The sequence below is a fragment of the Falco rusticolus genome, chromosome 3, assembly GCF_015220075.1.
Source record: "Falco rusticolus isolate bFalRus1 chromosome 3, bFalRus1.pri, whole genome shotgun sequence".
Taxonomy (NCBI): domain Eukaryota; kingdom Metazoa; phylum Chordata; class Aves; order Falconiformes; family Falconidae; genus Falco; species Falco rusticolus.
This window is the reverse complement of record NC_051189.1, coordinates 10,545,510-10,571,795: the sequence shown is the minus strand read 5'-3', so window position 1 is coordinate 10,571,795 and position 26,286 is coordinate 10,545,510. Positions and strand designations below refer to the sequence as shown.

Genomic DNA, 26,286 nt, shown 5'->3' with positions numbered 1-26,286 from the left:
GGCCATTTATTAGTGACCTCTCAAAGGTACCGAAACCAACACTGTTCAATGTTTTTTATTAATGACTTGGATGACAGGATGGAGTGCGCTCTCAGCAAGTTCACAGGCAGAAAGGAACTGCTGTGGGCCAGGTGTATTTCATATTCTGGAGGGCTGGGTGCCCTCAGAAGGACCTCAACAGGCTGGAAAAATGAAGAGGCTGAAAAGGAACATCATGAAATTCAACAAAAGCAAGTGTGAAGTCCTGCATCTGGGATGGAATAATCTGTGCAGCAGTACAGGCTGGGGGCAATGAGACAGCAGCTTTCAAGAAAAGACCCATGGACAGCACGTCAGTGGTATGCCCTTGCAGCAAGAAAGGACAGCCAGATACTGAGCTATAATAGTGAAATCAAAGTAGCAAAGTCAATGGAAGGGATTTTCCACCCTCCATCCTACACCTACATTTGGAGTACTTTCTCCAGTTTTGACCTCTCCAGTGCACAACAGAAAATGAAAGACTGGAGTGAGTCTCCTGGAGGGCCAGCACAATTATTAGAGGGCTGGAGAACAGGACATTAGAGGAGATGCTGAGAGAACGGGCTTTGTTGGGCCTTAAGAGAAGGTGGCAAAGGGGGGGGGCGGGGAATCACATAGCTGTCTAACTACCTAACGGGACGGTATAGAGAAGACAGGGCCTGACTCTTAAAGGTGCACAGTGGAACGGTAAGAGTAAATTGACACAAGCTGGAACATGGGAAATTTTGACTCACTGTAAGAAAAAAACTGTTTCAGCATGAAGGTGAGCAAATACTGTAAAAGGCTGTCCAGGGAGGTTCCTGAATCTCTGCCACTGGAGATGCTCAAAATTCAAATGGTCAGAGCCCTAAGCAACTTGATAAACTTGAACCTGCTTTGAATAGGAGGTTAGATGAGATGGACATTGATTTATTCCAATTTACGATTCTGTGATCATACAATGCCATCTATTTACAACTTGAAATAGTAACAAAATAATTTAAATTATTAATTTAGCCTGTATAATGTCATTACGTAGTATCACCCTGCTTGTAATTTATAGTGAACTTTTCCTAGAAGAGGAGAAATGCAGGATGAGCAGAGCCACGAATCCACAGGTAAAATTACACCAAACTACTCTTGCCCTTAATCTTTATTCAGGCGAAGCGCTAACTGAAAGCTTGGTGCGTAAAAAGTAAGAACTTGAAGATCTGGTCAATACCAAGACGAATGCTTGAGAATCTTTTCCTATCTTAGTCTTCACATCTAATTTAGGCTTATTGCTGGCTGTCTTCATTAGCGTTCTGGTAATAAAACCTAATAATACTTTCTTTAACTGGCCCTTCGGCAATTCAAAGTATTCACTTTTTCTTCCTCAGCTTTTATTTGTATAGCTTACCCACAAAAGCATTGATACTAACTTAAATGATTTATTTGCTTAAAAGGTTTGGCAGAAGAGAGCACTAAATCTAGCACTTTCTGAACGTGTTGATTTTACCCACCACTACTTACTTATTTAGACACTTGCTGATCCACTTCATGGCTTTTAAGGTGAGGACAGTTCTTACACAAGACGTATCCAAAATTATATAAAACTCTGGAATTAATTTATATTCATTGTAGGTGAAAAAAAACCCAAACCAACCAACCCAGAAAACTTCTGTCCTCAAATTCTCCGATGATTTTCAGGTAACTTACATGACTGCAATTCATCGGTGAAACAGATGAAGCCATTACATACCATCAGATGTGTCTGTCTGTGGAGAATACCCCTCGGATAAGTTAAAGGTCCCATTATCGGTCCAAGATACTTCTGATACATCTGTGTCAGACACTGACAGCTCTTTGGCAACAACTGCAGCACTAACCTACACATAAAAAAAAAAGTCCCATACATGGCATTCTTATACTCAAAATAGTCATGCTACAGGAAGCCAGTGCTTAGATACTGAAAAAGAAGCCTCTCGCACGTCATAGCAATATAAATCACCTCCTATTTAAGCTTTAATTGTAGAAACATGAAGAGAATAGGAGTATACAATACTTAGGAGTGAAGCATCCCTCTCTGTAATAACTTAAAGCTGTATTACACTAAGGAACACAGAGAATTCCAGTTATTCATTCTGGAAGTAACATCCTACTGTAATGAAAGCAGAATGAGCCTGCAAATACAATATACATTTAAATGTAAAGAAATGCATAAACTTGAATTAAAAAAACAGTCCATTATCTATACGACAGTCAACAATTAGCTAAACAAAAATCATTATCCTTTCCAAATTTATCCAACAACATTCAATTATGACAGCTACTAATTTTTATCCCATGAGATATATATTTTTTTTTCAGAATACAAAACACCTTCAAAGCAACCACTATAAGTCAGACTCTATACACTATTGATCAAATACTGCATAAGAATTTCTGTAAATCTGAACTTTTTTTTGTATCTACCAGTGTTCTGATTATAATGGAAAATCCTTTACCATACAGTTATTTGGATTATTAAGAGAGAAAGGAGATATTAGTGTTCTCATACATATCTAGAAAGATATTTCTAGATAATGTGCTGACTTACACTATTACTGAAAATGATCAGAGAAGCGGTTACAGAAGTATCTGACAGATTATGTAGGTTTTCTATGAACGTTTCCCTTTTATGTTTTAAATTGATAAAAATGAACTGCAATTTCACTGTTGCAAATAAAACCAGCCACCTTTGCTGCTGAATTCTAGCTTAATCATTCTACAGCCAATACAAAATAAACACGTTCTTAGTTCAATAGGCCAAAGAAACCATTACCTTAAGGCCAGAAGTCACAAATGCAGTAAGATAATCAGTATAAGCCTAAAGATGGAGACTATGAATCACTTTTAAAGCATACTGCTTAGTTCAGGAACAATGCCTCCTGAGCAGGTTAAAGTCTTCCACAGAAGAACAGAGACAGTAGTCTAGATATTCTCCATTATCCATATAGATTTTAAAAGCAAGACAGGGCTGACTGAAAAAAAGTCACCTTAGGACACAGAGCTGATATGTCTAATTCACTGTCATCTTCTGTGGGTTTTGTTTTTGCTGTTTCTGAAAGAAAAAAAACATATTTTTTATCCTACTCATGACAATGGACTTCCAGGTTCAATGTGTGTTCTCTGTCACAGTTTGCGTAGTACAGTAAACTTTCACCTGTTGGCGCAGTGCATCATTTACGTAATGTGCTACTAAGGTGAGGGAAACAAGGCTGATTGAGAGGCTATTTAGCAAAATATATTGTGCAGCAGCCAAAGCGGGACAGATAACGTTGCTCTGAAATACATTCCAACAGATTTGTTTACCTGTATTGTACTTCCTTAGAAGTCTCTGTCGATCACCATAATGTTTCTACCCTGGCAATATCTATCTATCTTTTAAACTGCACTGTTGGTACAACGCACAGTTGTAACATAACGTTAGAGCAGTGTAGTTATCCCAGCACATTACTTTGCCATGAGAACATGCAATTTTCTGGATAATTCATGTAATCTTCATTCACAAAACCCTTCTTCTTTGCACCCAGCCACGCTGCATTCATATTTATATGCAAATATGCATACAAAGCATCCTGTGAAGTCTAGTAGAAGGTTGCTCCTTACAAAGAGACACACAAATTTTGTCTCCCCTCTCCGTCTCAGAATAGCTTCGTTAATGTTTTCAACCAATCTAAGCTGAAAAACACAGTCATATTATTCTTGGTGACCTATTTATCCAAACTGCTATTTCCTCTCTTGTGTCAGTACAAAGGTTTGTGAACCCATGTGGTGAACACAAGTGGTGAAGCAAGGTAGGGAACTTGTCTGGGTTAAATTAAACTGGAGGGTGAGGGGCAGGACAAAACAAATCTAACTTCAACCATTTCCCCAGTGCTGGCTTATGACATTTATGAAACAATAGTCTGATGTCTCTCTCTGCCAGTTTCACTTAAAAGTAGAACAAGGTAGAATAATACATGAAAGACAATTTTCAGTGCATGATTCCGTATTTCCAACAACTGCTGCACTGTATGTAAGAGCAGGGGAAAAGGCAGATGGTTCCTCTGATTGTGTCTAGGAACAGCACATTGTTTGATGAACAGCTACAAGAAATGCATGTTTTAAAGCAGATACAAAATCTACTGCTGTAACACTAACTAAAAAGGGTAGGCTACCTGCAAGTAATGTGACTATACTACCAAGGTTTAATTAACAAAACTGTAGCACACACAAAAAGCAAACTAAAAATAACATTGTTCATATTAATATTTTTCTTGAAATAGCTTTATTACTTAAAATCTAAAAGTTTTCAATGTTATAAAGATTTCAGGTGAGATAGGTGAAATTTTGTTTTAAACCGATTTTTCCGCTTTCTAACTAAAAACTTTAATTTGTAGCAACGATCCTACCGCAATTCTTAAATGCTTACTGAGTATTTGGGGAAGAAAAATTCTTGCTGCTGTTGGGAATGAAAACAAGGCAGATTCAGATACCTGAACAGAGTTCAGTGTCCTACTGAAAATTCTGTTATGTCCTTATTTTGTATTATTGGGCAAGTGTCTCTCCTGGGTAAGTCTGCCACATCTAAACAGAGATAAACATTGCATACTGAAAGCGAGCAGTTTTTTTTCTGAAAACCTACAAGCAGTACATCTAATCAAGTATGAAGAGAACCATCAGCCTTGCCTTGTTGCCTTCCATGACGGAAACCATACCCAGACATCTGACATACATTATCACTCCTTATAAAACTAAGAATGGTAGCCAGGTTCAAAGCATGAAATACCTTTACAGTTGGCTTCACAGGACAAACCAACTGGTCTGCAATTTTCTCTGCACACAGAAATATATTATTTGGGACTATAGTTCACTACTCACCAGACCTCTCTCTCTTCTTCTGGTTGATATATTCCACTATTCCAAAATCTAGTTTCATCAGAACAGTCTTAATTTTGTTGCACAATTTCTGTCCAAACTCATTGCACTTAAGGAAGGGACATAAAAAGGCACACAATACTGTGATAAAAATGAAGACAAGAGAGAAAAATTGTATTGAAATACTGCTTTATAAGAAGTTACTCAGTAAAGTTTAAACAATGCATTTACATAAGGTACCTACTAATTTTACAAAATACAATTAGTTTTACATTAAAAATGCACTGTGAAATACCCATGTCACACAAACTGTTAATGTCAAATCCAGTTTCTAGGAGCCATTCCTACTTGTTACAGAAAATACCATTGTATTCTTACCAACTGACACCTTTTTTACTTCCAGTAAGGCACAATTTATGATCAGCTTAACATTTATCATTATCTTGACAATGGCCGCAGTGTGTCAGAATCACCACACTTAAACGCTTGTAAGCTGACTTCCATATGAGAAAAGGCACTTGTCAGAACATATATATGGGTATATATATATATATATATATATACACACGTATATATGTCCCACCTGACCTTGAATGTTTGTGGGGGTGACTGGTGGTGGGGGTGCAGGTATCTACCACTTCTCTGGGCTACCTGTTCCACGACCCTTACTGTAAAAAATTTCTTCCTTATATCTACTCTGAATCTACCCTTTTTTAATTTAAAACCATAACCTCTTGTCCCACCAAAACAGACTCTGCTAAAAAAGTTTGTCCTCATCTTTCTTATAAGCCTCCATTGAGTAATGAAAGGCCACAATAAGGTCTCCCCAGAGCCTTCTCTTCTCCAAAGTTTGAACCACCCCAGCTCTCTCAGCCTCTCATCAGAAGGGAGATGTTCCATCCCTCTGATATTTCTGCAGCCCTCCTCTGGACCCTCTCCAATAGGTCCGTGCTTCTCCACAGCTGGATGCAGTACTGCAGTTGGGCTCTCACAAGAGTGGAGCAGAAGGGGACAATCACCTCCCTCGACCTGCTGGCCACGCTTCTTTAGATGCAGCCCAGGATATGGTTGGCTTTCTGGGCTGTGAGCCCACATTGTCGGGCCACGTTGAGCTTTTCATCCACCAGCACCCCCACATCCTTCTCAGCAGGGCTGCTCTTAATCCCTTCACCCCCAGCCTGTATGATACCGGGGGCTGCCCCGACGCAGGTGCAGGACTTGCACGTGGCCTTGTTGAACTTCATGAGGTTCCCATGGGCTCACAGGCACCTCTGGATGGCATCCCATCCCTCAGGCCTGCCAACTGCACCACTCAGTTTGGTGTCATCTGCAAACTTGTTGAGGGTGTGTAAATATATACGAATAAGTAAGGAAATGCTCCCTATACAGAGACCAAATAATGAACAAACCACATACATAAATTGTGGCTGAAACAGAGACTGTACTTACGCAGGACATAGGAGAGGACAACTCCAGGAATGTAACTTCCCAAGACAGTGAAAAATGTACATACACTGCAGACTAGTAGGCAGAACTGGCAAAAACATTAAAATTGTCCATTAACACTTCCACTGTTTAAATGTTTAGATCATTTTGCAAAAGAAAAATGCTGCACGCTAATTGAAACCTAGAATGCAGTGGAAAATTTAAGGTGCTTTTGCTTTTTGTTGTGTTTTTTTTTTTAAATTAGGAAGTAACTTTAACACTTCTGGTGCAAATAAGCATCACACAGTCCTCTGGCTAATTAAAACGTACCCCTTCTTCTACAGAAATATGCTATTTTTATTGATTTGCTGTGAAGTTTTAATAAGCTCACAATTATTGCTAAAATTTCTAGTAATTACTTCACTACACAAAGAAGGCTAAACAGCTGATATTCAGGGAAAAAAAATCAAATCACTCATTGAAATATTACAATGCATACTTGCTGCATGCTTACAAAGCAAAAAATCCTTCCTGTAAGTACAGTTCTCTCCTCTGTTGTGTTGCTTTGTGAAACCATTTTCTCTTATACGCTGCAAGCATTCTCTTGATGCTTGTTGGTACTCTAGCATTCCTGTTAATGACAAGACTGAGCTGAATTTTCAGTATCAAAAGAGATTTGGCCTCTGCTGTGACTGAGACAGAGCGCATCTTTCACAACTGTACAATGCTGAGTACAGAACTGATCTGTTGAAAGTTTACAGAAGGAAACCATTTGGGTTTTGTTAAATTGCAATAAAATGGTTAATTCAAAGAAATTTTGCACACAGCATCAGTGCCCAATTTGCTTGCAATTATAGCAATAAAATAATGGCATGGCTTACAAAATGAGGTCAGAAAAAAGAAGGAAAGCACACGGTCAAAATTATCTTTTTAAAGTCAGTTGTTATATGTATCTTAACATGCAGTTACTAAGTCATGTTACCACATGACAAAATTATGGGACTGTGTATACTAAAACCACATTTCCTTACCTCAATATATACCTACTTTTAAAAAATATCAGTTTATTATCCTGACCATATAACTTCTTTTTGTATACTTTATTAATCTTTGAAATGTATTTCATCCTGTTACTTGTCCATATTTTCAGTCTAAACTAATATTTGAGTGTGGTACTATATCCTATTTGCTAATTCTGAAAAGCCTGTTTTCAGGAAAGATCTTGCGGCAAAGTTAACTGAAAATTAAAAGAGGAGAAAAAGCTTCCTAATCTCCTTCTAAATTGTATTTAACAATACAAATATAAAAATGAAATCTTCTGTTGTCATGAGATACTTCTAAATTATTTATATTTTTCTTTGGAAAAGAAAGCTGCTTCGCTTTTCACTAGAAACTACGTAATGATATTCCTCCTATTTGGAAGGAAGAAACCTTACTCTTGCCTGCCTCTTCACGAACTGGGTTCTCCAGCTCAGTCTTCCCAGTAAAGAAACCCAAACCCACCAACTATGTCTGTATAGAAGAAAAATTATCACAGTAACGTAAGAAATTATCTTCTATCATGCAATACTTGTGCAACTATTCCTACTACAATTATTTGAATACTACAATTATTTGAATACTACAATTATTTGAAAAAAACCCTCCATATATACGTTCAGGAACTGTATACTTTTTCTGCTTTTTCAAGCTTTTATTAAATTGTGATGTTTTGAATTTCCTTTCCATGGAGTGACTGGTGAGGTTCCAGCAGCTGTAATGGGAGGGACTGTATTGCTATAAACTGTACCATGAGCTTTGCTCACTGACAAGCTACCTGTGTTCTCCACAGCAACCAGTGGCAGAAACTCACGACTGAATGTATTATCACGTGTATTTTATTTTTCATGGTTTTGCTTGCTTTGGGTGTTGTGGTTTTTTTTTTTAACTTATCTTGCCTTTTTATAAAACAGTATTGAACTGTAAATCTTACTTAGGAGTGCTTACCTTGCCAGGGTTTTGTTCCTTGAAGTGGGACATTTCTTGAAGAAATACAAATAAATTCATCAGTGTTTCTGAAATGCACTGATTTATTCTGGGTCTGTAGTCTTGCCTGGAACTGATGACTTTCCAGCTGAGTAAAACAAACACAAATACACAACAACTTTGGTTATAGCTCATACAAAAATTGAAACTGGTTGAAAAAACATGTTGTAAAGCTATAGTCTTCAGTGATCCAATGTCTGCTGCTATGCTAAAGAAACCTGTGCTTGTTTCCACATATTTTATACTTACAAAATATTTTTTAAAAAATAAATATTATCTTGGCAGTAGCAATTCTCAGTCCATACAAGCAATTACGAAATAAATTACTGCTTGTTCATTCCAGCCATATGAAAACACTGAGTTCAAGGCACAGCTGTCATCTAAATTAAGCAACTGAACCCCAAACTTGTTTTTTAATAATTCTTTTTTCTTAAAAACAACACAGCACAGTAATTTTCATTGCCACAGGTTGGCCTGCATATTAATACGTTTAATTTCAAGCATACAATCTTTGTGCTTTTTCTTATCTATTTTTTGTCTTGTTTGCCAGACTGCCATGGTCCGTAAGAGACTGATATCCAACTTAGAAAAAAAAATAGCTCTTAAGGTTTTGATGCTTACATTCATTTCCTTACTGATTTTTTTATTTCTCTATTATACTGAAAGGACTGTTTCTAAAGCTTAGCTTTTTTGGCTTATTAGTGTTCAGTCCTTCTAACACAAATTAGAAACTTTAGAACAATTTGCTGCAAAACAGGAGAAAGCTTATCTATCTAATTTCGGGCTGATCAGTTTATAGGCAATATCCAGCTGAAATGATGACATGGTATATATACCTTTTTGGAGCAGACAAAAACATCTACAACAAAGATGCTTTAGGAAACAACAAATGAAAGGAAAAACATACACAGGCCAGTCGATGTCAAGTGAAGTGGGTACCAAGTATGGATGTACCACCATGCAAACCCTGAGAATCCAAAGGAAATCTGCACCAATTTTACAAAGTTATCTTTTGCATAATTCACTGCTCAGTACACACACAGCTTTGATCACAGTGAATGCAAGTAAACCATAAATAACCCCACAGCCACTTTACCTGGATACATAATCCATTAGATTTTTAATGCATCACTGCATTAACAGTAAACATTTTTTCACAGGTGGATCACATTACAGGATAAATAAAAAACTACGCTATGAAAAAAGTTTGTGTGCAGCAATAAGGCCATAACATAGACTGTCAGATCAAACTGCCAGCTTCTTCTTCCAAGTAATTACTCTACTGTTTAGCTACTAAAACAGCACAAGGCCCTGTTCACAGTTGTTATTGTTATTCAGAATGCAAATGCCCTCCGATAGCTCCCTGGGACAACTTACATTTTAGCAAGTGTCAGAAAGTGACTGATGAGATATTTGCTATTCAAACCTTACCCTGTATGAACTTGGGTTTTCAAAAGTAACATTTAAAATTTTGCTTTACTATTAGGAATAATGAGAGATAAAAATTTTTTTGTAGTGAATATATGACTTTAAAAAAATACTTCCTATCACCACTTGTAATGATACCTGCAGTGATTAAAAGCTTCAACATTGATAGATGCTCAACAGATTGCTTAGTCATTTCTGTTGGCACATACTGTAAAACTTACACGCCGTGATGAGCATTTGGACTTTCCTCAGTTGAAAGCTGGTTAGTAGGTAGCTCTTGTCTACCTTCTCTACTGAGGACACAACACATAACCTACCTTTGCTGCACCGTACTGTATTCGCTTTGAGTCGTTCTTACTGTAAGGCACCGTTATGTCTTAGGATACGAACTTGTTAATGCCTCTCATTTCTTGATATATGGAAAGCCATGTAGGTTGTAAATTTTTTGAACATGTTTGTATTTTTGTGAGCCACTGGCAATACTGATGCACATGTACAACAGCCTTGACGCCCTGAGGCTACTGAGACTGCCAGCTCAGGTGTTACTTTGGAGTTCTGTTCCGTGACAGATGTAATGGTGCATACTTAAAATTACAGTACTGCTTTCTAATTTGCTTTACACCTAACATTTTTCAAAACAGATGTAGATCCCTATACAGCAAGTTTAACCTACCAAAATAGGCTTATTTTTCCTCATAAATATTTTGCAGCTTCTTTAGAATTAGTTATAAACTTGCAGGAACCCATAGATTAAAAGTGGCCGTTCTGTTTTTCCAAAGTGCTTAAAAAAAATTTTGCTCCCTCATGTTATTTTTACTTCTTCAGCCTACAAAGCAAAAGTTTACAGTAATGTTTTTATATGGGCATGAGTTCACACCCCACTTGCACCAAGAACTGCAACGCAGTTCTTTCTAGTAAAAGCAACTGGTTTACTTACACAGCCCAAGGGAGAAAACGGCTGAAGGAAAAATGGATTTGAATTCTGGAAATTATGTACTTAAAAGTTACACGTATAATTGCACTGCACTACAAGAGATATATTGATTTTTCCTAAAAAGATAAACTTCTGACTTGCTTCCTTTTGCAGGGCTGGGACTATATGCTCATACTGCACTGGAAGGAAAGTGGTCTCTCACATGGCAGTATGCAAAATATACTAATATAGCACTAAAGGGATGGCTATTAAAAGGTTCAAGTGGCCTAAATTAGGCAGAAGCTTTGATCAATGAATCAGGATAGGAAGTAAAATAATGTAGTCCACACTGTCTACTGCATTATAACATCCAATGAAAAGTTTGGGATTACAGTATTAGCTCAGATTTCTGGTCAGAGATTAATAACAAAACTAGGCAAATGGTAAATATATATATAAATGTCTATTCCACTTTATCTTCCAACTGAAAAAAAACCCTCTATATTTTCAGTTGTAGAACCCCAAAGATTACTTGTATTTTACAAACTATGATAAAAGGAGAAAGCGACTTTGAATTTAAAATCCAATGTCTCAGCAAGAAGAACACCAAACTTAAGTTTGCCTTAAAATCTTTAATTAACGTTTCAGTGAAACCCCAGACAACATGTCTGACATTCAATTCAGCAAGGTCTAAAGCCACTTTTTCTTACAATTATATAATCTTGTTCTCATTTCTCCTGAACACACAGGATAAGAAGATTTTGGGCTTATGTTGAATTTTATACACTTTGGTCCGACTGATTCCCACATTTAACTTTGTGAATTTTTACATACTTTTATCTAAGCCAGGAGTAAGTCTTCTCCCGCATACATGACACCCATTTTTATTCTACCTGGGAATGGTACATAACTTCTTTTCCATTAAACCTGAGCTTTCCTAATGTAATGGAGGTTAAATAACCTTCTCCCCATTTTCAGAGACAGCCTCCACAGCTTCATTTTTAATAGCAGGTCAGGAATAATTTTGGTGAAAAATGTCTAGTTAAACACAAACAGAGAAACGTCATCTTTATGCCTGTTTTTAACGACGGTACAGCAACCTCACCACGAGATGGCGCCACAGCAACACCGGTACCGGAGCACGGCTTGGCGCCATTTCATACGGGACATCAATGGCGCTCGTGGGGCATCCATAGTCAGTCTGTCACCTGCACAGCGAAGCGCTGAACATGACTGAAGGAAAAACTCGTATTTCAGCAGCAGTGACAACTGATTCAAGTTCAAAACCCAAGCTGTCGCCCTATACCTGACTTTATTATACTATTTATAGTGTTGCAGTAGTGTGATTTCCTCTTACATTACAAAATATTCGCGGTGAGGTGTTCCCCCCCCTGCCTCTGAGAATAAAAACCGTAATTTAAAATAGTGTACCTGAAATTTATAGAATGAGAGTCTCCTGTCTTGAACTAGGTGACTTTCCTAAGACAGAGAAAATGCGACGTATTTTCCAGGCACGCATGGCACTGCGTGCTGGTATTTGCCTCCAGCAGAGAATGTAAATAAAACCATTAAATAACTCATGGAGAACCCAGCAGGAACCCGCTGGGAGGGATTAGCAATGTTACACAGAATTTTTGTCCGCCTCCCATCCACACTAGTAATTCCAATTTGCATCCTTTCTGATAATTAGCAGCTTCAGAAAAGTAGTATACAAGGGTTTTGCTTTATGAGAAATGCAATTTTATGGATAGGCTACTCTCCTTACAGAAACATCACTTCCAGCTTTTGTAAACCATTCTGCAGCATTAGTAACAATTGAGTTGCCTGTTTATTCTAGTGCTGAAAACTATTATGACAGCATTCCGCATTACAAAACCCTTTTAGAGACTTTGCTCCTATCCTTTACTTAAAATTGTTGACAAAGCAGAACTTTGTGGAAGCACAAAGAGAGAAAATGGATAGGCCTGATACCTACTATCGAAACAGAGCTTTTGAAATACATAGGACAATTGTAGATAGTTGGCTTACTAACTTTAAGTTAACAGCAAAAAAAGGATGGGTGTGTGTGAAAGCATAAACTACAATAATGCAAACTACTTCCATACACACTAACCAATACAAAGACAATCTAAAGAGGAGATGCAGCAAGGCGCGCTGGGGTAAGTAACAGCAATTCAAAAGACGCAGGCAAATTACGCAGAAAAATGGCACATTTGCAGGGAAAGTTCTCTGGAGCTGCTTCTCTTCACCGTTAATAATGCTTTCTTTTGCCAAGCTGAAAAGATGTTGAAGGTATGAGCTGCAGTGCAGATAAAATGTGTTGCTACATGCATTGGTCCCGTGGTCCACATGTGGTGTGCTGACAGAGAAGCAGCCAAGCAAGGCGAGTGATGGCTCAGGTGAAGTTTGTTCCAGAACATTACAAACCCGCTATTAAGCTTGGTCCACAAAAGAACGCTTGGCAGTTTCTTGTAGGCCACCAGAAAATCGTAACACCTTTGTCAGTTCTGCTATAGCCACACTTTTCTATTTTACAAGGAATACCAGGGACTATTTCAAATCCTTGTTCTAAACTTGGGCAACTAGAGGTGCAAGAAAGTCAGCTTGCGGATCTTCAGCACGAAAATCAGATGCACATGCTGCCTCTTCTTGTTCACACCTACCAAGAACTACCAGCCCTGGTAACACCTGTCCCTCCTGTCCCTTGTCCCCAGAGCCCACCTGAACAGCAGCACTACCCAGAGGCCAGATGGTTGGAACCTGATGAAGGGGGATCGAGAAAGAAAGGAGATACAACATGTGGTTGTATGTACACAAAGATGGGAAGGTTATGTCATGCCCTTGTAGAAAAAGAAATAAACATTAGACCTGCATGAGATCAAAAGCTGACAGACACATAAAAATGCATACTCCATACAAATTCATTCTTCAATAATCACATTTAAAGAAAAAACGGGGAAAAAAGAATATATGTGAGGTAGATGATGAATGTGGAGTGCATGACTATGACATCAGTCAACTAAGAACATAAAAAACCTACTTCAGCACAGTATTAGTGGAGTTACAATACCTTAATAAATGACCTAAATGTGAACCCTATACTTCCTGCAGAAACAGCTTTTGGGGCTCCTGTCCAGGTGTCCTTTGGGGATAACAAGCAGCCAACTGCCTCTGAACAGCTTCAAAGGCTTTTGTGCATGATTTAGAAAGAATCCAGTTTTATGCTCCCATCACTTATCGTGAGTTTGATATTAAGTACGACACTTCTATTCTAAAATGACTGTCAATAAGATTGAAGGTGTTCAGAGAGAAAATTAATCACTCATATCCTTCTGACTGCCTACTGCATCATTTCTAAAACTGGGCAAATACATAAACTGTTACCTAGTAGCTGCAGAAAAAAACCAAACAAAACACCCTCCTGCCCCAGATGCTTCAACTCATCACAGTCACCAACTCTGGCCAGGAGAGTCAGTGGCATTACATTCTCTAAAAATGACTGATGGTATCATGCTCTCATTTCGTATCTAGACATCTGTTCAAGCAAAGCCCCGTCACATTTCTCTCAGAAAGGTCAGTAGCTCTCATGTTACTAGTTTAAAGATCTCTTCGTGATGTGCTGGATTTTTTTTTCATTATGTGTACACAGTTTCATATGTATCTTCACATAGATATGCTACTCAGAACTAGCAGTGACAAAGTACACCATGATGTGGTGGATCTGAAGGATTGCACCTACATAAACATCAACAAGGAGTCAGTAATTACAGAGCTTCTAAACTGTCTTGATTTCCCAACTGTAACCACACATACTTGAAACCTGTGCAGACTGTAATTTTAAGGGTAACTTACAATGTATTAGTCAAGGTGGAAGAGCTGAAAGTTATATTCCCAAAGATATGTAAACCAAAATACAAGTAATTTGGCTATTTTATAGTCTTTTTAAGTACAATCTAGAGCTTATAGAATGATGCGGCTGTAAGGGATGTGGAGATCTAAGGACAAACCCCATAGGCAACCAGGAGGTAAGTATGAAACGTGACCAAATGAAATGTGTAAACTATTAGCAAAACGCAGTCAAGCAGGTCTACCTTTTCAGAGCTTTCACAGGTCTCTGCTATGAGGAAAGCAAACACCACAGTGCAGAAGGGAGTGATTATAATGATGCAGTTACCCTTCTTTGAAACAAAAATTTTATATCTAAAGACCTATGCCAAAATATATTTTTAAATTTCTCTTCTAAATTATTCAGGTACAAAGAAAATAAATTCGCATTTAGATAAAAGTTTGTGGAAAACATTTTAAATGTTTTTTTTACATTTATATTTCAGGTGTCCAAATGAAAATAACCATCCCCCTCTCTCTCCCCAAAATATGAAGTACTGTAGAAAGCACATTTTACAGTTAAGTGTATTAAAAGTATCAATGCCAAACCCTCTGAAATCTACTATTGAACTGTGTGGTAGAAAACAATGCAATATTGATTAGCCTTATTGAATTACAAGTAACAAATCTGTGACTGTTAAGTGCGCTATGTGGAAGGGACATAATAGCAAGCACCACTGCACTCATAGCATAGCATCTTTATGACCTACGTAGCTAATTTAAAAGGTTATTATGTAGAACTGTGCTTTATTCTGTGCCAGTTTGGGATCCTATGCAATCATCAGCTATACTAAAATAATTACATTTGACTCATGTGGCTATGAGCAAGTCAGTAAGACTTGCAATTTAAATGCATCACTGGGGCACCAGGTAAAATCCTGCTTCCTTCCAAGAGTTCCATGAAAGGATGCTGTACCACTGAAAGAACGAGGAACACAGGAAGCATCCACTGATACACTCCACTGTCAAACTTCAGGGAGCATCTTCATCTACATCCTTTTTGCCACAAACTCTACACACCTTTTGTAATAGAAATCTCTCCAGCTTGTAGATATCCATATGCATTTTGTTTCCCATTGCTCATCTACAGACCTACACAGGTTTACACTTTCACCAACATCTTAACACTGTGGCAAACATCCTTCAACTGACCACATTTGACATCTCTTCAACAATAAGGCTTGGGCACACTTGGAATCTCCAAGATACACAAAGTTAGATCTTGGTTTTAAAAGAGAAGCTGGAGAACGTCGGTATCAACCTTAAAGAGTAACTAACAACATTCCCCTTTAATTCTCATCTCTCCTGTAATTCAAATACATGATTTCTGAGAACTAAATTAATTTTGTTAATACCATGCAACACCGCTTCTCAAGCTTTCAAAATGTTTTCTTTCTGACCTCATCTGTCTTCATCTGACACTTGAATTTTGTTCTTTTTATTAACAGTGAATCAGTCCAATTTACTGGGGGTTTTTTTCCAGGGAAAGATGTGCAATAACAAGCTGAAAAAAAATCTTATTTCACAGCTTTCAGTAACATGCATGCCCTTTTTATTTCTTGACCAAAAATATTTTTCAGTAAGTATTACTGCACAAGAAATATGTTTAAATCATCAGCATTTGATGAGGCTGGATGTGTTTTTTCTCAATGCACTGCACAGCAGACTGGCCAGGATATGTGACTTTCAACAAAACATAATATAAGCAACGCTTCATCCCTGACTTCATATGCTTCTTGCATAGCGTGTTAAACCAAAATCATAGCGGTATTTTCTTCTCTTCAGCTGACATGAGAACATTTTACCACTGGCATGCTACTCAACAATATCAATCCCTTAAACAAAGGGGTTTTTTCCTTATATTACTAGTCGAGAACAAACTTTTCAGACAGTGAAAGCAATTCTATTATTTTTAAAATATACCCAAGTGTTCTGCAAAGAGATAGGGGAACTCATCTTGTCCTACAGGTTGCTTTAGGGATGGGGGGAAAAAAAAAAGAAGAAAAAAAGGAGCCATTACCACCAGGATTTTATTTTGGAGGGGATGTGTTCATTTCTTCTATTCAAGTGTAACACCAGTTGTCTTTTAAAGTCTTAATAAAAAGCTGTATTGTCTGTCTTTCTTTAGCTGATCAGATACAAACTGGTTAACTCCAACTTTTTTGAATGTGATCCCAGTACAGATGCTCCTCAATGTAGCAGACTGTACTAGATGTTGTCACCTTTTGATGCATGTCCTGCTAAAATAAACAAAATATACTCCAACTTAATATGGGGCATTTAATTGTCCAGCTCCTCTAGACAGATTCTTCTAAGCAAACTGACAGGTCAGCTTTCACAGCAAACCCCTCCTTTGACCTCTACTACTCTTGCCCAGCTCTCCTGAGAGAAACACCAGCTATTCCAGTTCGAGGTCATTCAAAACACAAAGTGTGCTCCAATAATCAAGTACTATTAATTCAAAGTCATGACTTAGCCAATAAGCACAGTTTTTTTTAAACGTCCCTTTGCATGAGAACTGAGTGCTTCAGTGTCACATAAATACTATTACAGACTTGCTTTCTGTTTAGCAAAGATGATAATGCTACTACTATGTGCTGTTAACCTTTTAACCAAGACAGTACAAGGGCTGCGATTTTCCAGGTCAGCTTCCTATTTGTGATAGAAACTGGTGATGTAAGAAAGACATTTTTATTGCACTATTTTTGTTCAGAAAAGTGAGGAAGTCTTGTTTCTGTCAACAGCACCATAAAGTTCTGTTTGCAGAACTTTAAGCAGCTCTGCCCAGCTGTTGGAAGTGATTCTTTTATTTTCCTCCTGCAAAGACAACTCTTTTAACCCTTTTTTACAAAATCAATTCATCTTTCTCCTTCAGCCTCCACATTCTTCAGCTGGGATACTCCTAGTTCAAGGCCTCTCAAAGTCAAACAGCTAGGAAAGATGAGCTGAGCATTCCTCGAGTTGCAGAGCAGCTGCACAAAAAAGGAAAACTGGATTTTATAGTGCCAAACAAAAAATACTTTTAACCTGCAAAAACATAAACACGACTTTTTGTGTAGTATACCAAGGCAGCTTTAACTCTTTGCTGTGCAGAACTTTGTTCTCACTCTCTTCAATGTGTTTTTATGTATTTTGTATAAGCAGGTGACCATTTAACCTCAATGCATTCGTGCACTAGTGAGAATTCCTGGCACGAGCTAACCACTTGAGGCCTACATTTGTGCACTGGATTCAATCATAAAAGGAAATCAAATACTTTCTGCTTTATTAACTAATACCAGCAGAAGAAACAAATATTCTTATATAATTACAAATCAACATGCTTTGAATAAGTAACACGCAGATTTGACTTTAAACTGGATCTCCATTTTTCTAAGCTAAGCACACACTGAGAAAGCTATTGCACTGTGAGATGGTAGTTAAAAATCAACCAGTTCAGAATCACACAGCTTTCTCTCCCATTTTTAGTCAAGTCATAAAAGGTTCCTGGCTAACAGTTTAGTGTGCCACCCTTTTCAATGATAGGCATGTGACAGCGATTAGAACAACACAGACATTATTCTCATAGAGGAAGTTATACATCAGTATCTCTTTGAAGCAACTACAGCCATGTCCTTCCACCACTTCAGGACCAATTATTCACAGTGCCTTCTACACATTCTTGACCACCATTCCATTCTTCTTGAGTTGCCAATCTTTAAATTTTTTTTTAAAAAAAGTAAATTATACCATCTTACACCAAAACCATAGGAGACTAGATGATAAAGAATTACTGGGGGAAGTACTGTCCTTATGCTAAATTGTTTTCAATCCTTTACCTTTGACCACATCTTTCCTCACTGTTCTTGATCTGCCACCACCCAGTATCATAAAACAGAAGATGTGAGCGTGTACCTGATCTATCTGACTCCTAGCTTTTTTGATAGCCTAAGAAGTATTTGTGCATATGCTCCTTTGCTTATTATACATTTAAATTCACAGCGTGACTAACAGACGATTGGCCAATGCCACATCTTTAACTATGACGTCATATTATTCATGAAATCCACTTGTGATGCAATGTTACATATTTTATGAAGTAGGACATGAACTTGAGAGAGGAGAGGATGTAAGAAGTATTCGTTTGCATCTGAGAAGGAGCTAGGAGGAGTGCAGTGTGCCGAAACTGAGCGGTGAACAAAGTTCATTCTACAGCTTCTACAAAAATACCACCACCCTCCTTTTTCAAATATATAAAGCAATAGCTTGGATTCAGCATGCCCTCAAAATTACCACATTATCTGTGCATTTACATAAATATCTCTTCTTTTATGACTCCAAAATGAATTGCTCCAGTCCAGTTCCCGTATTGCTCCAGTATAGCTCCCACAGCTCCTCCTTCTATTTCCCTCTTGTTTAACTTGGACCACGACCTCCACCGAATCGCATTAGCACTTCTGCTGGAACGTTCTCCAGTTATATCCTACTTGTTATGACCGTGACAAAGAAGAAAATTAATTTCAGAAAAAATCAGAACCTTTCTATTTTCTCAAAACTTTTTGCTCAACAGCAAAGACACTAAAGGATGAGCAATTACGATCAGGGTCAATTAATTTAATGGTAGTTTCAGAAATTACAAATGGGAAGAGTAGGCCCTGTTATGCATTTTCAGGTTACTGCTTTAGAAATGTTCATCCTTTTTGCCTAAAAACAACTAAAACAACACAACAAAAAAACCAACTTTAATTCATAAAAAACCAAAGTCTTAAGAGGGTTAGGCCTACTATTGCTTCTATTTAACTGCCAAAACTTAGTACAAGCCTTCATAGAGAAAGAATAGTGAACAAAGTAAATTAGGTATTACAAAGCTTTTATGTTTTGCATACCAGTTGCATCCTTTTACATACTGGTAAACGCTGCAGCTTCCCTCCCCGCCATTGAAATTTTTGGGGGGGGGGGGGGGGAAAAAAGTCAAAATTATTTTTCTTCTCAGCTGGTAAGATTTTCTCTCATCTTGACATCTTAGTTTGAAAAAAAAACAACCCAAAAACCAACCCCTCATAAACCGAAACAAAACAAAATGCCAAAAAGCCCCCACAACACATTTTCAAGGAAGGACATGATGCATATCCTTTATAAAATTGATTCAAAAGAAAAAAAAAAAGGTAACTCTGATCTGAGACCTCTTTTTTTAATGTGTCATGTGTATTAATGTTTTCCTGTATTAAAAATTATATAGTTTAACAAACTGGAGATTCAGCTACACATTTTTTAATGAATGGCAATTAACACTTTGGTGGCTATCAGTAATGAGTTAACGTTTCCTTAAAAGTAAAGAAAAAAAATGCTGCCTACTACACTTACTTGTAATCTATGTTATATATAGGGCACACCTTAGATCTCTGCAAACAGAAATGTATAGGTGACCCACCCCTGCAGAGACCCAATTATGCCACTGGGGATGGATCCATTCACCCACACTCACCCAGTTAGGTGACCATGCCTGAACATGCTGACCTACAACAGAGAACCAGAAACGTCTTGTGTGTGTCATCTATCTTACAGCAACACATTGACATACATATTGGAAAAACATCCACATAAATGTTCAAATTTAATCTAACTAGAAGAAAGTGGATCTGAAGCCATAATGAAATGCTCACTTCCGATTCTTGTAAGTTCTTAAACTTGCCTCTATAATTTGGCATTTTGTTAATTAACTTCTAAAAAGAAAAATTCTATTTCCAAATACATGGCAGGTGGGGTTTTTTTTGCAATATAAAATATTTCATTAACACGATTTTAGAGCCAACATTTTGATTAGCATCAAGCAGCAACTATGGAAGACTATGTGGACTTTAAGAAACCTAGATTATAAACCGTCATAGCCAAATATTAGCAACATCCACCTTTTCAGTATCTATTTTAAAATCTGTTTAGCTTAATTTAATTAATGCATTTGTTTCATAGGCAGGTGCCAGATCATATTTGAGAAAATAGTCTTTGTTAAATTGTTTTTTTAGATCCAACTACTTCCTTCTTGTCCTGACTATTGGTTTTACAAGATAATTAAGATAAAAGTTAAAACTTCAGAAAGACAGGCATACCTCAAAGGGACACAGTGCCCTATTTCATAGTAATGAGTTATGGTTCTGTCAGTAATGTGGCTCCAACAAAACTATTTGTGTCTGACATTTGAGGCTTGTAAGTAGTCCCATGGTTGGGAAAAGTGACTAGGTAGAAACCACCCGGTATTTTCTTCCCTTCACCTTTAGTTTAAGAAATACATAAGAGCTGAACAAACTTAACCTCCATGCAGACATTAAGATCTAATACTACTCTCCGAAGTAGTCTTCGGTTAGCGTTAGAGGCAAACCCCTCAAGAATTAGATGATCTGTTACAACGCAGATAAAACTGATAGGCTGAGAACTCAGGAGTGGACACAGATTAATTACACATAGCCTGGGTCCATACTGCGCTGCACAAGAAGGCCGTCAGAATCAACGTACAGTACCTTTCATCTTGTCCCAGATCCTCACTGTCTGGCATTGCAGATGTAAAAAGGAATTAGCTCGCTCTCTCTACACCAATCTAGATAATCCAGGCAATGATCTTCTAGTCTGTTTTGTGTTTTAGAGGTGACAACCCAGGCACCTGTCCTGTTTGCTGCTGAGAAGAGTGCTCCTTGCTCAGAGAGCAAATGTTTACAAGACATCCTAAGTGCCTGCTGGTCTTGAATGAAGTTCAGAGCATTCAGCTTTGATTGGCCAAGGCTATAAATAAACAAGTCGTGACTCACCTCACACACTATGACAGGGTGTTTAGTAGCAAGCACAGCCAAGAGCAAAACAGTTTTGTTGTTTTTTTTTTTTCTTCTCATCATGTGAGGGAGAATCACCTCCCAGTTAGTACATTTTATTTTTCTGCTTTCACTGGAAAGCTTCCTCAACGTCTTCCATTTTTCCCAGGTGTAAGTGAGCAGCAACCAAAATGATAGGAAGCTAAATGACAAACTTTAAAGTAACATGCTTAAAAATATAATAGCAAAAATCTTACTCCAACTGTAAAAATATCCTTCTTTTTACTCCCCACAAAGTATCAGTAACAAGCTATCAGAAGCAGCAAAGTTATTCTCCGTTGACTAGATTCACAGATGAAAAAAAATCCCACTAGCTCAGTGATCATTTTAAAATAGGGAATAAGAAGATGAGTTTTCAATAAAGATTAATTGCATTGTGTTTAAGTTCTGATTCCAACCTCGTCTGCCACAAGCAGTCTTAGCTATCACAGGGATAGCAGTAAATCGCACTGGAACAGTCCTCAAAATGAAAGTGTGTCAACAGGAGGAAATTTGCTGCCGAAATACTTCAAATGCCTCGGTGAACAACCGAAGGTGAACTGACAATTTTACTTACCTCCTATGGCTTTTTGCTGTGCGCACGACAGGGATTCTGTCACCCCAGTTACACCAACTATGTCTCTTAATTTTCAACACCCCTGCAACCTTATCTGTGCTGAGGAAGCTTTGTTGCGCAGTTGAACACTCCAAGGATCACACAAGTACATTGTTCAGCACATTGCTCAGCACTGCTCTTTCACATGCCTTGCTTCTTGCATTAAACAGCTTGACCTATTGTTCTCAATGTATTTTCAAGTAACTATTATATGCAGAGATCTTCACACACAAAACTTTTCTTCTAGGAAGGAACTCAGCAAGATTTAGACCTGCCTCTCCTGCATGAGACAGTAGGAATTCTCCTGTGGATGCCACATCTTACAAACAAATAAATAAAAAAATAAGCAAAGCTGGAAGAAAAGGTATGCCAGACTAAAAAACAAGCACACCATACCTTTGATTTGGTAAGCTGTATTTGGTGTATTGCGGGTAATGCATCATTCGTTGCAAAGCTGCTTAACTTTCAAAAGTACAAAGGATTCTATCCTTTCTTCTTATTTTAATATAAAATATTTCAAAACTATTAAAACCTAGACAGAGATTGCAAAATTTCCCCAAACCATGGAATCATAGAACTATTACTTCGAATTGCATGGTTTATATTTACTATGTCTCTGAATTAATAAAATGACCTCAGGAAATGATGAAAAACAAAACAAAACAGGAATACTGCCTATCTGTGAATGACAACTTCCTTAACTCTTATCCCAACATTTTAGTTAATTCCTTTTTTCTTTTCTTAATCTCATCCAATCTTCTGCATTCATATCATTCCTAAATCTTTCACAAGCCATGTGCTTCCTGAAGCAGTTCAATCGTACTGGCATTTTAAAAGAAAGGAGGAAGAAGAAAAATGGGAGTAAGGTCCTATGTCTAAATTATGCAAGGCAATATATAAGTATGTATTAATAAATGTCCTGCTCTACTCAACAAAGATGTTCCATGGTTACCCATACCTGCATATTCCAATATCATTCTTTTTTCTTTCTTTTTCTACTGCTGTTATAAATAGAGCTGAGTTTCCTTACCCTGAAACAACAGAGCTGCTAAAATAAAAAAATCTTAATTAATGAAATCGTTTTGTGTGACAACTTCATTTCCAGATTAAAACTCTGAATTCCTCTAATTAGGAAAAGAATCAAAAGAACTGAAATCTCAAAATACAGAAAAGCATTGAAAGTTTAAATGTAGCATCAAAAATTAAGAAGCAAAACTAAAGCCCTTGTGCAACTTCAGTTGCTTTTGTTTGTTTACAACAAAAAAATCTTCAAGTATGACTTTGGGCTGTTCATTTCTCTTGCACACTGTACACAGTGCTCACCACTACAACATGAAAAATTGTTCACTGTTTACTTCTACAATTCCTTAGAACTCCTCCCTAGCCCTCACTGAGATAAGGAGGATGATATCACCTTGTTTACTTGTTGATAAGTAAGTCCTGGAAAGATTAGGTTCATAAGTGTCTACTAAATGAGTACCTAAGTGAAATGTCAAGGACCTGGTAACTGCGAAGTAAAGCATTTATAAAACACTTCAGTACTCAAAGGCTAGTTTTCTACTGATTCCACTGCTCGTGATTTTTGCAAACCAACTTCAGAACACCAGCGTGTAATTAGCTGAACCACAATCACACTGAAGTATTTTGCCAAGTGTCAGGAAGAACACTATATAGAAAATTAAACTCAATTTTCTGATCATTCTGAATCCTTCCCCACCCAAGGGACTTGGAGCTTGCAATGGCTCATCTGGAGGTTTCCAGCAGACTGGGCTCCAGACTATTTCACAGCCACATGAGATGGAATGACCTCTCCAAGTACACTTGGGTGGAAGACCAGCAGGTGAGCAGAACTACTGTACTGAAGCAGGCCAAAGGGCTTCTGGCATCTCCTACTGTGTCCAAAGGCACAGCGCCTAGGGAAAAATGCATTGCTGCCTCCTCCAAATAGCCTTCCAGACTCCAACTTGTGCCTCAGGAGTTTCCTGAATCAGCAGTGATGTCTATATTTTTAGCTCTGAGTGGACTTCCACATCCTGTGATAGCATCTGTAACACCTTCTGGCCAGGACTTCTGCAGCTTAACTACATACTGTTTAAAACCAAAAGACCCAACCGAAGCCCACCCCATTTTTTTTGCTCTGATCTAGTCTCTTCAACTGATTCCCAAGTAGTCTTATGCTGGGACAGGTAGATGACAATTAACTCTCATTAGCTTTTCACAGCTATTTGTAATTTTTGCAGACCATTATCACATTATTTTTGATGTGACTGCAGAACCTAAAGGTGGAGCAACCTAGAAAAGAGTTTAGCTGGAAACTAGAATTACTAAAAAACAGTTTAAAACTTTTTTCAACATGGTAAACTCTGAGTGACTAGAAATGACAGAACTGAGGAAAGAAAAGCTCTTTCCCCGCCCACGTTATTTTTCAGGGAGGTTCTTACTTCCTTGCTTAGTTGCAGCTAACGCTACAACTTTCTGAATTGCAGGGGACTTTGGCCGGTGCTCTTGGTCCCTTTGAAGCTCCTTCTTGCCACCTCTGAGGCCCCAACTCACACGACTAATCCCTGTTCCTCTCAGCAACCTCTTTGCTTGAGTTGCTACCTTCCAGCCTTGCTATGTCTCTCTCACTTCTCACACCCACCATTTTCTGAGATTTTCCCTCCGTGGGTTCCTCAACAGAAAAGACAACCCCTTCCACCTTATACTGGGTTCTTCCCCCAGCCCCATTACTTCTGGAAGGAATATGAAAGCACTTGATTTTGTAATCAAAAGGAAAATATAAAATTGATCATGTTCTGCTCTTGGTCAGCTCATTCAGCTTACTTTTTTCATGCATGTAAATTGTTGCATGCCCTCAAAGATCTTCCCCGTTCTTTTCCAAACTTTTCCTACATTTATTATAACTGATTTAAGATGGGAGAGATCAGCAATGTGCACCATTACTCCTGGCGAGGACATGCTACTGACTTACAGATTTTGACCCTTTTTGTCAATTGTTCCTCATGCTCTGTTGGCCCCGATTACCACATTTTTTACACACAGCTTTCCAAAGTACATGGTCCTCTATTTTATTTGGATAACTTTCAGAATCAATCCTTCTTCTGTTCATCTCCATTACCCTGGTTCTTCAACTAAACAGACCTGTTCTAGACCTTTCTCAAAACTTCCTGGATAACTGGAAGTAATGGCTCTCTTTACCGTCAGGTATTAAAATACCCCAGATGATGTGCTGGCACACAGATCAGATGCCAGCCTGACACACTGCCTGATCATGGAATCTTACCTGTTTTGCTCTTGTTCAGTCTAAATCTGTACTCAGCATGTATCATAATTATTAAGTAAATGGCCTTCCCTTCAAACAGTATAGACATCTATGTGAAATTTTCCTTTTACAGACAGGCACCAAAGACTTCAGAGGCGGTCATCAACAAAAGAAGGAAAATAAAAGCTATGTTCTTGCCAGAGACAAGGAAGCAGCTTTACTGAGTAACTGCGAGGACTGGAAATAGCGTCAGATGCACTGTTTTATACACGCAGATATCTAAGAAGCTTTAGCAGGTAGGTGAAAGGCAGAGTGCTGTCCATGTGGAGGGCAAGGGAAATTATCTGGTGTTACCTGGTAGATGGTGTACCCCACCCAGTCTGCAAGCTTTCAAAGATTTTAATTACTCAGCCCGCAGCACGCTTTGGCTGGTCAGCGAGCTCCAGAGCCAGTCACAATCACTACCACCTTGAATGTCTCTCATCTTTAAAAGGAGAGTAAGACAGTGCTTTCAACATACTACCCTGTTCTAATTATTCAGCTACGAATGAGTCTCACTTCTAATAATAATGAACACTGTATGTACATTTAAAGACATCCTAAAAACCCTCATAGCAAAACTGACTCATAGCAAAAAAAAAAAATATTATAATTTTTAAAATCATGTTTAGGATTAAAACTAATTTGCAATGCATGTTTCTGCTGTGAATAAAAATCATGTTAGTAACTTCATGAAATCCCCCAAAATGGAATATTTTTCCCTCTTTTTCAACATAAAAAACTGAATATACTGGTCACATTTCTGTGTGTGCAGGCCTGTGTACCTTCATGTGTTTACCAGAACATATAGATGGAAGTGTATGTTTTATCTAATTCGTCAATTTGAAGTGCAGACTCAATTTCCCTGTATTGTCAACATCCAAATGTGCTGAATGACACCTGTCCCAATCCTATGTAAACTGATTTAAAATTGGAAATGCTTATTATATTTACTTAACTTTGTGAACTCTTCATACAATGGAAGATATATACAGGA

At 37.8% G+C, this 26,286-nt stretch overlaps 1 protein-coding gene across 3 annotated transcripts in view; it reads right to left on the bottom strand.

Annotated features, from left to right (window-relative positions):
* The window catches only part of RETREG1 (reticulophagy regulator 1), a 70,112-nt gene that overhangs the window by 5,524 nt on the left and 38,302 nt on the right, over positions 1–26,286 (bottom strand). For all 3 annotated transcript variants that reach the window (XM_037380885.1, XM_037380887.1, XM_037380888.1), the window contains exons 4-8: positions 8,290–8,416; positions 6,328–6,412; positions 4,882–5,019; positions 3,015–3,079; positions 1,739–1,865 (exon numbers count right to left, since the gene is read on the bottom strand). In XM_037380885.1, coding sequence (XP_037236782.1) covers positions 1,739–1,865; positions 3,015–3,079; positions 4,882–5,019; positions 6,328–6,412; positions 8,290–8,416 — 542 coding nt within the window. The remainder of the gene's footprint in view (positions 1–1,738; positions 1,866–3,014; positions 3,080–4,881; positions 5,020–6,327; positions 6,413–8,289; positions 8,417–26,286) is intronic.